The sequence below is a fragment of the Alligator sinensis genome, unplaced genomic scaffold, assembly GCF_000455745.1.
Source record: "Alligator sinensis unplaced genomic scaffold, ASM45574v1 scaffold118_1, whole genome shotgun sequence".
Lineage (NCBI taxonomy): Eukaryota > Metazoa > Chordata > Crocodylia > Alligatoridae > Alligator > Alligator sinensis.
This window is the reverse complement of record NW_005841850.1, coordinates 331643-347093: the sequence shown is the minus strand read 5'-3', so window position 1 is coordinate 347093 and position 15451 is coordinate 331643. Positions and strand designations below refer to the sequence as shown.

The following is a 15451-nucleotide window of genomic DNA, read 5'->3' as shown; positions in this document are numbered from 1 at the left end:
GTGACTGCTCCACTATAGATCGGAGGCAAGCAGAGGACCAAACTGGCATGGATGATGGAAAGTGCTAATGCAGTTATTTAATTAGCGCCCTAATAATGCCTGCCCGCACGGTATCAGTGCAGCACCAAATTTTGTGAGAGCAACCAGGAAGTTAACAAGAAAGACAATGTCATACTCGCAACAATGGCAGGGATCAGCTCTTCAGCAAACCCCAGAGCTGTTCCATGGGTGGATAGGAGGGGACATGCCCCTCTGCCAGAAAAGGGGATGGACATGGAGCCAGGACAGCATCCTCTTCAGGCAGGAAAGAGGGTTTAAAACAACAGAACAGCTCCCCCTATTCAACCTATTGGGATGTCTCTGCTTTTATATCCCCTCCTATTGAAAAGCAAGGGGCTAGGAGTGCTCCCACTACAGCCTCACTGCGATGCCCTGACTTGAGGATCAAGGGCACCCACACAGAAGTCTGGCCTTCAGGTCTCCAGCAACCAGCTTCTCTCCAGCTGTTTCTAACCAGCGCCGTTCATACCAGGCAGAGCTCCTTGGAGAGCCGAAATGCCAGCTCTCAGGGATGATGGGACCTCTGCCTTGGCCCCCTCTGTAACTGTGGGCAGTGGGGATGGAGACACAAGCACACAGCATACTTGGAGAGAAGGGAACAGCAGAAAGTGCCCCTTTGCATCTGTGCTCAGCTGCTGCCAGTTTTTGCTCACCTGCCAGAAGAGTTTTGCAAGACCAATCCTCTGCTGGAGCAGCAGCAGCAGCTGAGGCACCTTGCAGAGCTCGCAGCAGCTAAAGTCACTCCTCACCCACCATCAGCAACATGCAGGGCACTGCAAGCCAGGCTGCTCAGAGACCTGCCCACTGCAGGCCAGAGGGGAATGGATCAGCAAAGCCAAGGCACTTGTCCTGGTGGCAGGTAGTGGTACCCAGATCAGGATCAGGAATGAGACGAGGTGGGAAAAACAGCCCCATAACCCGTTTCCTGCATCATGGTGATTGGAGGTGCCATGTTAGGGCAGGGAGACTCCCCCCCACCCCCGGGGCACAGACTTGGATATAAACAAAAGCTGCCATGAATAATTGCCAAAACACTGCTTTCAGCAAGCCCCCTCCCCCCCCTCCCCCCATCTCACGCCAGCACGCATCTCTTCATGGCACAGAAAGAAGTGCCCCACCCACCCACTTTCTGACGTGCGTGGCTCCGTGCCCCACTCGCTCAGGGTCTGCAGCAGATGCAGCAAAAACACAGGGATGATTCACCGCCCTTCGGCCCAGGCAGCTCCCTGGAAAATAAATGGGAGCAATATTTTATTTATGCCCAAACCATTAATTCTCAGGCAGAGGAAGCGGCAGATCATGGGAGAGTTATTTCCGTAAAGAAAACGGTAGGTCAGGAAAAAAAGTCCACCCCCACCTCCTCCCACCCCTAAATCCTGGTCATTTTAAATTATTCTGGATTTACTCCATCAGTTCTGTTTTGAGCAGTATGAAATGCTGGAGACTCACAGAGCGTTTAATTGCTGTATAAACACAATTACCTAGGGAAATGCACATTACCCAGGGCTCTTCCTATCAAACAACCAGGAGCTGAATAAATAATCACTGTGATCCTGAGTGCCTCCATATCTCACCGAGTCCTTGGGAACTGATGGAGCTCGGCCACTTGCAGGATTACGCTGATGGAAGATTACAGTCCCTGGAGCCCTCCAGCTGCGCAGGACAACAGTTATTACTAACATTTAGTACTCAGCTCAGGTCTCATGTTCAGATGGTTTCAGGAAGAGGCCTCAAATTGTTCGCTTTATTCTCCTTTCTCCTGTCCAGCTCAGAACTGGAGAGAGACCCACCTGGCTCATACAGAATGGACTTGAAAGTTGCACACTTCTGGGTCCCTCTTTCACAAAAACCCTTCTAAGTTTGTCACAGAAAACCAGGCTCAAAGAACAATGACTTTCTAGAGCGCTAACTGGCTCCCTGCTCATTACTTACAGTCTGGGCTCCTGGAAGACTGACAGTTAAGAGCAGAGCTCCAGATAACATCCGACTATAATGATTAGGGATGAAATCAGAGTTGGAGACCAGGATGCAACATGAACACGACAACTAAAAATAGTAAAAAGAAACAACCAAAACCTGTGAAACTTGGGGGTTTATAAGTTCCATGATGCACAGGGAGGTGGACAGGGTGATCCTTCAGTCCTTTCTGACCTTAAACCAGCAGTCTACAGCTTGATCCTAAATCCCACTTCTCAGCCCTGCAGAAAAAGGGACAGGGCCTTGTTTTGCACTAGTGGAAGAAGGAGAATAAGCGACCAGTTGGCTTTGTGCCGATACTTATTTTTCCAGTTTCTTCATCTGATGGCACCCCACAATTTCCAGTTGTGCCCCTTGAAGATATTCCCTCCTTGATTTTCTCTGCTCCCCAGGGTAAGAGTGCTCAGGGGCAGCTGGCTGCATCAGGAAGGAAAACCTGCCAGTGCCATGAGATCAGGAGAGAGCAGATGGCTCACATGAAGCCTTTGGTTTCTGCCACGCAGGCCATTATTCCCCTTACTTGTTTAGGGTCCGTTGCTGGTCTGAACCAAGATGACACAGGCATTATGGGCCCATTTCCAAGCTCACTGAAGCCAGAGGTAAGGCACTGACTTCAGCGGGACTGGGATCTACCCCTGCATAAATTAAAGGTGCAAGTGTCTATGTTACTGTATCCAGGAAGCCAACAGCTGGATTTCTTGTACATTCAGAGCACCTAGCCTCTGCTTGAGGTGGGAACAGCCTGCACTAGCTTTTGTCCAACCTGCACTAAAAAGTTCCAGTGACTGAGACTCTTTGGGAATCCGTTTCAGTGCTCAACCCCCTCACAGTCAGGAAATTCTTCCTAACAGCTAATCTAAACCTCCCTTGCTGACTTCTCTCCCTGTTGCCTGGCACTCAAATTCACTCGCGCACACAGAGCGAATTCCAGAAAGCTCCATCCTGGAGAACTCCTGCTGCAGCACGGAGGCAAGCAGAGGACTGTCTGGAAGCAGCTGCTGTCTTCCATGAAAATAAGCTAGCTGGAGTGTTACCTGCCTGCTCACCGAGGTATTCAGCAGAGCTGCTCGCCATGCCAGCCACAGAGTGCTTCTGCTGCGACACACGGCGTTATCTGATGCATGCTCCGAATGTTAAAAAGGAAGGAAAAAAACCTCAGAGAGCACAGCACAAAACCACAGCACCAGGCAGGCCAGTAGCAAGGCTCCTTCTCCAGACCCTCTGGTCTGGTACAACATACTCCCAAACTGTTCCCCTCCCCTTTGCAATCTGCAATGTGGACTGAAGCGTGCAGCTTCCCTATAACCTTCCTTCACTCCCCTGGGAGACTGCCCCTGGCTTTACCCCAACACCAGCAGAGCACACCCTTTTATTTTCTTTATATGGGTTGGTGCAGATCCTGTCAAAGTTGCTCCTGGATTTGCAAAGCACTCGGATACTATGGCATGGAGTAAGGGAGAAGAACCTGCATTGTATGGACCAGCATGTGATGTTCTTAGGCCAGCTGTTTTTTTTCCTCCAAAACAAGAGCACAAGAGGAAAAGCCTCAGGTCTGTCTATGCTTCCTGCCTGCTGAGTGCTCCAGACAGTACAACTCTGGCATAGAAATCAGGTTGCCCGTCTACAGCTCCTCTCCCCCCCCACAGTGAGAAAAGCATAGAGGGCAGTTCAACACAAAGCCTACCCGCCTATCAGAAGAGGTGTTCTCAGGATAGCAACAGAAAGGAGCAGGGGACCCAGCAGTGAAGACTGGGAAGTCTAAGCCGTGAGTGCAGAGACCAGCCCTGCGTGACTAGTATGTAAGCTCCTCTCGACTTGATTTGCTTGCAGCAGGGACTGGATGGATCTACCCAGTCCTAGTTTCATTCACAAATCCAGGTACTTTAAATCATCCAAGATTTGTGGGGAAATGGGTACCATATTTCCCATACTCGTGTGATCCTTGGAGTGTGGCATAGTATGAGGTTGGTCTCTCTAACATGCCAGGGGCATCTGACCAGCAAACCCAGCGCTGTAGCTGCCAGTGCTCCTATATAAAAACATGCACAATCTTGAGTCCTAGTACAGGACAGTTCCTTCTGCAGCCCAATCACATATGCCAAGGTCAGACAGCTACCCCTAAATCTTTCCTTCTGAATGATTCACTGCTCCAGTTGAGCAGTCTGTACAGCACAAGCCCATAACCATGTCTATATACATAAGAAGAGGGGTCCAATACAAAGATCAAAGATCTCTTTGAGCAACTCTTCAGCCAACTTCACACAAGATTTTGCTGGCTACTACTGAGTGCTAGGATTACAACGGCTCATGAAAAAGCAGCTGTAGGAAGCCCACGAGACATTCCCGAAATGTTTCCATAACCAAGCACATTTCTGCTGGATTATTGCTCTGTTTGGCTCGGTATGCTGGTGCTCTCGCTTTTGATCTGCATAACGCTAGACACCAGATGCAAATGAACTGTGACAGAAAAAGGGATCCCACCAGCGCTCTGTTGTAGAGTCCGACAGAAAGCAGCACAGTGCTGAGGTCCTTCCTGTAGCTCAGAGCCCCAAGAACACCGCGGGGCAGCCTGGGAGCTGTCCTGTTCCAATGAGTTCCCCCCTAGAGGCAGGTCTTCCCACCACTGGGTCGTCTGTCAGAACCATGTTTTCAGATCCTTATATGAAACACTATAAAACTGTGTATATCTAGGGAGATCTATGTAACACCAGATACACTTTCCTCTTTAGCCACAGCTAAACTTTCAGTCGGGCCTTCCACACTGTAGCTGTATGGCACGATGATTGTTACAGGCCTTACAATAGCACTTGGAAGCCTCAATTAGGATTTGGACCCTTCCAGAGAAACACTTGATAAGAGGCAGTGTTTGTCTTGCAGGGTGCACTGGCTAACCAGATGAGACTGATAAAAGTATCACCACTTCTATTTCAGAGGTGAGGAAAATGAAGGACAGAAAAAAAAAAATCAAGTGCTTTGCCCAAGGTCATGCCAGAAGTCTGTTGCAGAGCTGGAAACAGAGTGCAGCTCTCTTGAGCCTCAGTCCTGTGCTTTGCCTGCTCTCAGCATCAGAAAGAATAATGAAACCGAAGCACGTGTTAAGTTTGGCATGTGTTTAAATGGAGCATGGCTAGGAGGGAACAAGAGAATTAGACACACAGGACCCTCCACTCATGTTAACCAAGACACCCAAGGAACACAAAGGAAGCTAGTCCCCCACCTCTCCACCCAGTTTACCTGGTCACCTTTTATTTCCCAAGTGAATAAGAACTTTCTTGGCCAGACAATTAAACCCACTGTAGGGATCCTATTACAAATCAGACATTAGCCAAAAATCACTTTCTGCCTCTGGCCACATCAAATAAAAGGCCAAGTAAGCAGGCAACATTTCAGCAACTCGCTTCATGTAACAGCTCCAGGGTTTGCTAAAAGCATCTGCATCGATCCTGGCCCTTTAAATAGCACTTGCTGATTAAGAAACCTTCAGCCCACCTTAAATTTGAAAGGTTTCTGTTTTTAAACAAGCCTGGCTTGTCAAAGCACTTGTGAGCCCCAGTTCTGGCAATGCACTACAAAACCAGATTAAGCGAACACTGGTGTTGAAGGGGAAAGGGGAGAACTGGGAGATGAAGAGGAAATAAATGCTGGATTGAAGCAGAACAATACTGAGATTCAGCTCCAGCTGGGGCTTTGGCCGACAACGCCAGCCAATGCTGCAATGTGCAGCTCTTCAAAGGAGCTAGAAGCTCATGGCATCCAAAGCTGCACACGGCTCCCCTGTGGGTTCTGTGCAATTTAGGGCAAAAGGAATTAATTCCTCTAAGCCTGAACCCACCACCCTGCTGGTACAGAAAAAGCCCATTTTTAAGGGGATGGAGGAAGTTCCCAGCACTGGAGTCACATGGGTGGCTGTGGTTACAGCAATCTTATCGGATCCCAAATCAGAAAGGAAACCTCTCTCTCTCTCTTTCAGGAATATCTATGGCCGAGTAATGAGGATCAACGGGTTTCACATTACCCATGGTCGCTTTCTGCTACTGCTGGTTACCTTCTTGCACCTAACTGGGCTTGCACAAGGGAAACCTACAGCACAGTTCCACCGCTCAGGTTTCAGAGGCGAGCCTATGTCTGGGACAGCTGGGCTATAAAGGGTCTGGGAGGAGGGGAAGGAGCTTGGATCCAAACTGGGAGAAGGTGGCACTCGGCCTCTCAGCTCTTTGGACACAGACCATCTTTTTTGCATGGGGTTTGGACATGGCCCAGAAGTGGTCTGTGCTGGAGGCCCAAGGCACTGCTGCAATACAAATCCAAAGCAAACCAAAACACCTTGTGGGCTTAAGACCCTGCTAGGCCCCATCAGAGCCAGAGCCACCAGTGCAGCCACCTTAGACAAAGATTAGCAACACAGATCCAGGGAGGGATTCTCAGGGGAAAGAGAAGGACCAGGGCAACCTCCCTACCCCACCTTCCCAGACTTGGGTTTTTATTAATACTGCACAAGGAAATCAGTGCCCCGCATCAGCTTTGCCTGAAACTGTTCCCTGCAAAGCTGCCCAGCTACACGGCACAGAAGAGGGGACAGGGACAGACAGGTGATAAGAGAAAGTCACGAAGGAGAGAGAGTTATGCCTAGGTCTCACCCCATGTCTTCCCATGCCGAGGACCTGCTGTGTCAGAGGGAAGAGGGAGCTGAAACCCTGACTCCTGCTGGAGTTGTCCAGTCTGGGTTCTAGCTTCCTCCAGGAGGAAGACAGCTGCAGTGCCCTCAAGGATGGCACTGCCAAGGCAGGTCGCCTTGGTGAGAGACCAAGAGGACCCACCTGCAAGGTCTAGCCTCAAGCTTCTCCAAGGGTTGCCCTTTCTCCCAGTGCCTGTTTTGGCAGATTCCTCCCAACCCTCTGCCCCAGGGGCCCTGCTGTGCAGTTCTCTCTCCCGGCTCAGCTCACTAGCCTTGCAGCCTGGCTGCCTTTCCTGGAGACAAGCTTTATGAGCTGAACAGGCTTCACAGCCTCGGCACCAACCAAGACTTGGGAACCCGATGCCTGACCCTACCACACACAGCAGGCTCAGAAGGCCACTCCAGCAAGGGCTGGCAGCATCTTTCCCACCTCAGAAAGATGCCCTTAGGCCAACTCCACACCCAATGTTCTTACTCCTTAGTGCTTAAATTCAGCTGATCCAAAAGGTCTCTTCCCCCTGTAAGAAGAGCAGAATGAGACACCCCAGCTGTTTGGAGCCCTTCTCTTGGCCCACTGTTTTTCCATGCCCCATGGCCACTCTTCCAAGACTGCAGAGCGCTGCAAAGCTACAGCAATCTGAGCACCAAGGCAGCAGGGCCTCAAAAACCTGCCTCTTTCCAAACCAGCGAAAGCAAAAGGCCGAACAAAATCCATGCCAGGGACTACACTCTAACAGAGATTGCCAAGTAGGCACCTGCCCGCCTGTTCCCCAACATGCCACATCCCTGTGGTTACTTAGGCACGTGCTTGTATGACAAGGCAATACTGCAACTAGCCAGTGACACAGGCAGTTTGGCAGCTAAAAGCAAGACAGAGAACCCAGACCATCAGCAAGTGCTCCCCAGGTCACAGCAGGAGAACCCATGCCCCAAAGGTAGTGTACTGACCCAACGAAAACAAACCAATGGCTCTCCACTCGATCTATCAGACTAGGACTTGGTTCCAAAGCACGTGCCTGGGGGCCAGAAAGCCAGGCATTTCCATGCACCAGAAGAAGGGAGCCCGCATCTAGTGGCAGTCCTAGCACACGGCTTGGGGAATGCTACGGGAGCCACATGGAACGCCTGTGGGGGGCAGGGGCCGCACATACCTTGGAAATGAGTTCATCGTGATTGGCCAGATGAGCCCTGCAGTGAATGCAGCTGTAGGTCCTGTGGCACGAAGGCAGGTATGCCTGGAAAGTCTTGGACCTCGTCATCTTCACCATTGGAGCCACCGAGTGCTGCGTGAACTCCGGGGTGGCCCAGGAGGCACTCCCACAGGAAGGGTCGCACGGGAAACACCGGAAGACGCAGGTAAAGGCCGTGGTTTGGCAGGGGATGGTGTGGGGCAGGCTCCACACGCAGCTGATGGCGGCAGAGGAAGAGATTCCGGTGGGAGGAGAGCAGGGCCACGCAGACCTGGGGAGACAACAGTATGCATCACTAGCATTCATACTGGGCACTGTGCCGGGTAGACTCCCCACCCCAGTGGCCTCCCACTCCGGTTTGGATGATGGGCTGTTACTACAACAAGGGACCAAAGAGGACTCAGGACTCCCAGTGCCCACTGATTCTCCTGGAGGGAGCGGGGACAGGTGGGTAGAGGAAAAGCACCGAGTCCCGTTCCCATCTTTGCCACCAAGTCGCTGTCAGACCTGGGTCAGCTCACTCCTTTCTATGCTTCATTCTATCCAAGGTACTTTTATGACACCTGCTAACAAGCTAAGTGCCTGATAATCTTTCAGGGGTTTGTCGTCATACCTGCTGGGGGCTCAGGGAGTATGATTATCTCTGCATTACAGCCTGGGAACAGAAGCACAGACAAACTAAGTGACCTACCACAGGTGACACATGGAAAAGGAAGGAGTTGAAATCCAGTCCCCCTAAAGCCTGGGAAAGGGCTCTAGCCACCCAATGGTCCTTCCTGTCTTCTGGGCCCAGTTCCCAGACATGTAAACCTAGGGTCACAGATAGGGCCCCCCTTCACAACCTGCCTCTAATTCCAACGCTAGAAGCCTCTCTAGACATACAAGTTCCTTCACCACGAGACACCCGACAGTGGCCACAGCTGGACTTGACTAGGAGTTAAATGTCTCATCACCACAGGACATTCTCTGCTACCCCGTGCATTCGATGGATCTGGCTCAACGCTGCAGCTCAGATCTTCCAGCAGAAATCTAACGCTCTAAGATGCCTGTATGTCTTGTATGGAAATGGTTCCTTTCCTTTGCTGGACAGAGGAAACAGCCCACTGGTGTAAAAGCAGCAGCCCCTGCCCAAAACATGGCATGCGTGTTCTGGGAATTAGTTGTGGAGTCTGGCTGCTCTTTCCAGGAGGCTTTTCCCTTCTTTGAAGCATGTGACAGTTCAGAACCTGAATCTGCACTGTGTACCAAATACTGCATGTGCCCCCCCATCCCATCCCCCCAATTCTTCAGAATGAGCCGATTTGGAATGGAAATTCCTGAGCTAACAAAATGGAAAGGCTCAAGACTTGGCGCATGCTTCCAGGAGACCCGCCTATAGCATCAGTGAGGATATTCCTTCCACCTTAGCACGGCAACCAAGGCTGGCCTTGTACGGAGCTACTACTATGGCTCAGTGTGGTGGTCCCTGGGGCTGGTCCTGTGGGGAGTGTGGCACACAGAGGGGTGTTGGCTCTGGACTGTTCTAGGCAGCTGTGTCCCCCTTGCTTGTGAAAAGAGTGAACTGTCTGCACAGCACGTTGGGAAATCATGAGCCTATTTCAGGCAGCAGAGGTGGCGCCTTGGGGACACCACTGAAAAAAACCAAGTGAGCACCCAGCACAGATGAGCCCCTGGGTTCCCTGCAGTCCTGGCTGGTGCGGGTGCCAGACTGCAGCAGGACACTGCAGCGAGGCAATGAGAAGTGAATTGGGAAAGGCGTTCAGCAGCTTGCCACGTGGATTCACTTCCAGTCACCCTAAACACCCTCTGCAGAGCTCACACACAAAAGACCGGGCTAGACTTGCAAAACTCCTGAAGTCGCATACGTGCCTAAGGTTTTTAAAAGTAAGCAAGCCTTGGGCTCCAACGTATCCACACAGCTGCTAAAAAAGGGGCTTTGTGCCTAAATTACTAGGGCACTTCTGAAAATGCCATCTCCTGGATCTTACTCAGAAGGCAAGGCGTTTTCCCAGTGAGCACCATGCATGTGGAAGGGGAGGTATCCAGAGCTGACTGATGCATGCCAAATGCAATATATGTAGCATAGTGGGCTATAGGATTCATAAATTCCTAGGTTTGAGGCAGCTGGCAGGTATTAGCAACAAGGCAGGAACCCAGCTTCCTCTCCTGTTCTGGGAAACATTTCCTCTTCCTTTCTAGGAGGCAGGCCCCTCAGGACAAACTGCCACGAGAGTGGGAGTGAGCGACAGACTTCTTATTCACCCTGCAATCTGCTGAGGAGGCACATCTATCACCACCATCATGCTCAGCACTAACATGGCACTTTTCATCCCCTGAGCACTCCGTGAACATTAACTAATCAGATCAGTCTTTTCCAATAAGGCTTAGTGAGAATCGCCCTGACACTGAAACATGGCTTTCAAGTGCCCTGGGACCCAATCCAGCTCCCAGAAGTTTACCAGGAGTTGCATGAGGCTGATGGCAGCTCTACAGACTTTGTTGCTGCCTGAGTAGCCAGAGCTGCAAACTTCAGTCATCAGCACAGCGTGGGCAGAGTGAGAGGAGCGGATGGGAACGCAGGCACGCACTGGAGGACAAGACTCTGTTGGGTCAGAGAGCATCGTCTTCCCTTGCAGGTGAGACGTGTTCAGGGGCTTGAAAGTGCTTGGACCTTAAAGGCTGCTAGAAGAATGGAAGGAAGCTAGTTTGCTTTCCTCCTCCATTTATTTGATGCAAGGAACTGCAACATATCCCAGCTTTCCTGCACTGAGCACCAACCTCCCTGGTCACAAGACAACAGATCCAGCCCTAAATTCCAAGCTCTTGATTCAGCACTGGACATCCAATATCCCCTCGTAACAGAGCCCCGGGCCTGGAATGTGTGAGCCATGCACCTTGCCATCCAAGTGCAGGGAAGCAGAAGACGAAATGTGCTCTTGCTCAGGCCAAATGCAACTGGATTCCAAGGCAAAGGACCAAACCCTGACAGAAAGGAGAAAATGACAGGGGAAAGACCAGCCACAGGAAAAAGGAGCGAGAAGAGCCTAGCAAGTACTTTACCTGAGGGCCAAAGCTTGCACAGCCAGTTCTAACCCACTGCCTTAAAACTGCACCTTTTACAGAGATTACGATTTTCTCGCTTGCTTCTCTCCTGCCGGACAGGAGGGGAGTGCACAAGGTGGGCAGCTGTGCCTTTTTTTCCATACCCTAGAGCAAATTCAGACCTCATCTCTGCCTGCCTCACATGAGCAACACCAGCTTTGTACTGCGGCGTGACGGGGGTGGGGGGGGATGACACAACAGCCAGCATCTCAGCCAAACAGCTGCATAAAGGATGCCTAGACAAAGCCCAGAGGAAACAATACCAAAATAATCCCCCTTTGTCATCAGCCTGCTCCTCCTGCCCAGGGTCACTGAGCAACAGCATGTTGGAGCCTCAGTATGAACTGAGAGGGGCCGCTGAAATCAAGTTAATGTAATGGGGAATATAAAAGCACCCCTGACTTATACTGCTCTTCACACTAACGTTGTACATGAGCGTTAACTGGCTAGTCTTCAAAATGCATCCGAGAAGCCCAAGACTTTGCCCACGCGAACTAATGCCTAAGCACAGACTAGAAGGCATGGGAGTTATCAATGGTCTCTTTCTCGCTCCATTGTAAGATTTACTATTTATGAACAAAAGTCCTAGCATTCTGCTAGGAGGGGAAAATAGTTTTTCAACAGCTCTAGTGAATGAAGCCGAGAAGGACAGCAGTGCAGGGGCTCAACAAGGGTGGCTAACGGGGGTAGATATTTTAAGATCCATTTATGAACATATCTTCCAATATTGGGCGAAGACAAAGGGATCAATTTGGCACATGCACAAACAGTCAGGATCGCTGGTGGCAATCTACAGCCAAGCTGCCATTCAAACAGTCCCCGCTTCTGCTCTGACTACAACAGCACAGTCCCTTATTCCTAACAGCCCATCTTCTTATAGAAGAGTCTCCCCTACCCACCCCCCAGCACCATTCCCAATCTGCAATCACCCAGAGCCAGTGCTCTTTTCTGCCCTCGAGACAACCACAAGCATGGTTCACAGTGCCTCACAGCAGCCCCATTCACTCCACTGACGGGCAGAGACAAAGGCCTGGTCACCAGCCATGCTGGCCAGCTCTACAGGACCACACACCTCATCTCCATCACTGGAGCCATTGGCCGTGGCAGCTATTGGGGGGTCTCCATTCCAGCAACTTCTCCTTGGAGCAAGGGGGAGGGGAAAGGATTAAGGAGTCTTTACTGTTGTGTTTTATGTAATATTCATATTTTATTATTTTAACATTAATACAAATACAATTAGACGCAAACATACAGCTGTCACCAGCAGGAGCCTCAGTGCCACTCCATCAGGCTGAGGCCATATCCACAAGTCTACATCCTTCCTATAGGTTGGTACAGGCCAAATTTACCTCCAGGACAGGCTCACTGGTATCACTGGAGTTGGGACTTTCAGAGGATGCGGGAATAGCTGGATTTAGGAGGGGAGGAATCCTGGAGCCAGTCCGAGAGCAGCCGCCAGAGGATCCCTGGAGCATGGGGGGAAAAGAATATCACATACATCCCTTTTGGGGACATCCTACAGAAATTATCTGTTAATGGCCAATCTCCTTGCAGCTGTCATCTGTTGTTTCAAGCAGGCTTTGATATGCGCAGTCAAGAGTTCCTCCGGCCAGTTTTCAACCCCCTCCTTCCATCCACCTCTCTAGAGGCCTGTGAGGTTGATCAGCAGCGTGGGAAATTCAGGACAAGACAGCATGGGGAAGAAGAGCAGTGGTCAGTCCCCCCAAGCACTTGCACCCTTTTGGGTACATGCCAGATAACTCAGATGCCCATCTCCCCACCCACAAACCATGACAGCCACACACACACACACACACACAAAAAAAATCAAAACCAATCCAACTGAACTTGTTTCCCATCAAACTTGAGGGTTTTGTGGTTAAGAGGTCAACACCTTTCCCGGTCATTCAGAAAGACCAAACACAGCAGGAAGATACATTTCAAAAGATGAAAATGGTGAGGAACAGCTTCAATATTTTCTAAAAGCAAATGCTTATGAAGTTAAACACAGAGCATTGTGAAAAACCCAGCTGCCGAGAAAACCCCAGACTCTACTCTTTGGTGACTCCTGGCATGAATATATGGTGGACTTGCTTGGTGGAGGTCACTCTAGCAGCTCTCTTTCATCAGAATGACAAACTGTAGGAGCCAAGGCTGCATATGGGTTCTCACAGCTAACTCAAAGTGCTTGAGGACAGCTCCTGCTCAGTCACAGCACAGAAGGGTACACTCAGAAGGGAAACTCTTTCAGTGCTGGGGCAAGCATGGTGGCTTATGCATGGGACAGCCTCCTAGTGCAGGATTCTCAAAAATCTGGGCTCAGGTCCCAGCCTCACCAGTGTCTGCCACCAAGGCTGTGGGCAAATCACTTCAGTGCCAACTTCACAGAGATGCTGAGCCCCAGCACCCCCAAAGAACGTGGTGGGAGCTAGAGATGCTCCGAAGCTTGGGAAGCAAGAGAGAAACATGGAACTGAAGCCCGATTTTTCTGTGCCTAGAAATTAGGAACACCTCTTCCTGCTCGGTTCTGTTCATGCCAATGATAACAGCTCATGATTGCGGGAGAGCTGGGGAGCAGCTTTGGTAGGCTCAGTGGTTCCAGGCAGAACTGGAATGGCCTCCTTTATCATGGGAGAAGCCAAGGCAGGAATTAAGCTTGTGAAAGGCTCCGAGATGAGCTCAGACTTGAGCACAGGCCGCTGGGAAAGCCATCAAAAGGACTGCAGGAGAGTCTGGGTATAGAAGCAGACCCTCTTAGTCCTTTACCCTCCAGCTCTGGGCATCCCCCAGCCCTCAAGTTAAAACAGGATGATGGGAATATCCACGAAGCCTATCAGTACCTTCTTCTCAATCAACCAATCAGTTCTTACTGCTGCCTGAGACAGCTATGCCCTTTCCCAGGGGCTGCCTTCTCTCATGGGAGGCAGGGAGTGGCAGGGGTGGGAAGGGGTAGAGTGACAAAATGCAAACCCTCACCAGATCTGCATAACTGCAAGCACACATAATGAAGTAAAAAAGTGCAAGGCAGGCGGGCAGGCACTCTACCTACCTCCTGACGGACAAACTACTTATCCCTCTCAAACATCTTTTCTGTTGCTCTGGGCCTCAGTTCTCCCATCTGTGCAATGGGGATATTACTACTCATCTCTGCACAGGGCTCAGAGATCCTGGGATTAAAAAAAAATGCTCTCAACCCAGATTATTTACAGCAATTACTGGTTTTGCTAAACAACCACTAGGTGGCACTACAAGGGGCTTGACAAAGTAGCAATTAAAGACTCCCTGAATCATTAGGGGCCCGTCAAGGCACAACACCAGGCATGCTGCACCTGCCGTGCTCCACATGCCACAGCCAGTGTAGCAGGAAAAACAATAGTGATGATTATTTTGCTGAGCAGCCATCAGTACTAAATCCATCATTGCAATTATATTAATCATGTTTTAAAGTACGTGCTACAGGGCAGTGTGTCAGTCTGTGAAGCATCACGGACCTTCCCATCAAACCAAGCCTGTGCAGACACTCCAGCTATTCAGGTCTTCTGGAAGAAGTGGTTTCTGTCTGGACGTTACATCACAGTGAAATAAACGTGTAAAAGGGACAGACACTGATCTACTAAAAGAGAGAGAACAACCTGTTTTGTGCTGTTTAACATATTAATCCTATTCCCTTGATTCACAGCTGAGGTTGTTGACATGAAAGCCAGACATGAAAAACAAGCAAGATCTGCATGACCATGCAGAGTTGCTCTACTCTCTGTTTATCAACTAGTTTAAGAGATAAGAGCAGGCTGGCCAGTTTCACTTTGGTTTATAGGCAGTTTCAGTTCTCTTGCATTTGCAAATCAGTCAAGACCTAAAATCCAAGCCCCCAAAATTAAGGGAATTAAAGATAAATTCATGTTAAAAGGAAACATTTAGGAGGGGTTAATGAATGTTTCAAGCATGTTAGAGATACCAGTTATGTTACTAGTTACTAAACCTCTACCTTAACAGGTGCTAGAGAAACTAATAAATGGCTTAAAGCATTCAGGATTCGTGGTAGAGATGATATCTTTTATTAGACTAACTAGATTTTTGCAAAAAAGTTTCAAATGTCAAACTTTTGGGTGCAAACCCTAATAAATGGCTTTAACTATCGGCAATTAACTAATAAATTATTCCTATTTTAAATTATTACCCTTTTGTGTATACATACTTAAGCATTACGTGAGAGAGAGAGAGAGAGAGAGAGAGAGAGACGCGCGCACACGCACAGCTTTCTACAATTATTTATGGTGATCACATTCTGAGGCTAAAGCTACTGATAGTACCCTGTAAAACAACAGCAATCAGGCAGGGAGGTATAGTACTCTTATTGTAAAATTTGGGTGTTAGGACAGTGACCAGAGAGCCTTCTACCGGAACACTTCACAGACATCAACTAATGTTCAATGCATGCCTGGGAGAC

At 49.8% G+C, this 15451-nt stretch overlaps 1 protein-coding gene across 4 annotated transcripts in view; it reads right to left on the bottom strand.

The window, feature by feature from the left end:
- The window catches only part of YPEL2 (yippee like 2), a 36394-nt gene that overhangs the window by 17083 nt on the left and 3860 nt on the right, over positions 1-15451 (bottom strand). For 2 of the 4 annotated variants that reach the window (XM_025209960.1, XM_025209967.1), the window contains one exon: positions 7864-8173. In XM_025209960.1, coding sequence (XP_025065745.1) covers positions 7864-7980 — 117 coding nt within the window. In that variant the 5' untranslated portion in view covers positions 7981-8173. Of the gene's footprint in view, positions 1-7863; positions 8174-11938; positions 12655-14053; positions 15444-15451 lie in introns of those variants that run through there. The other 2 variants (XR_003095214.1, XR_003095213.1) reach the window with 2 other exon arrangements.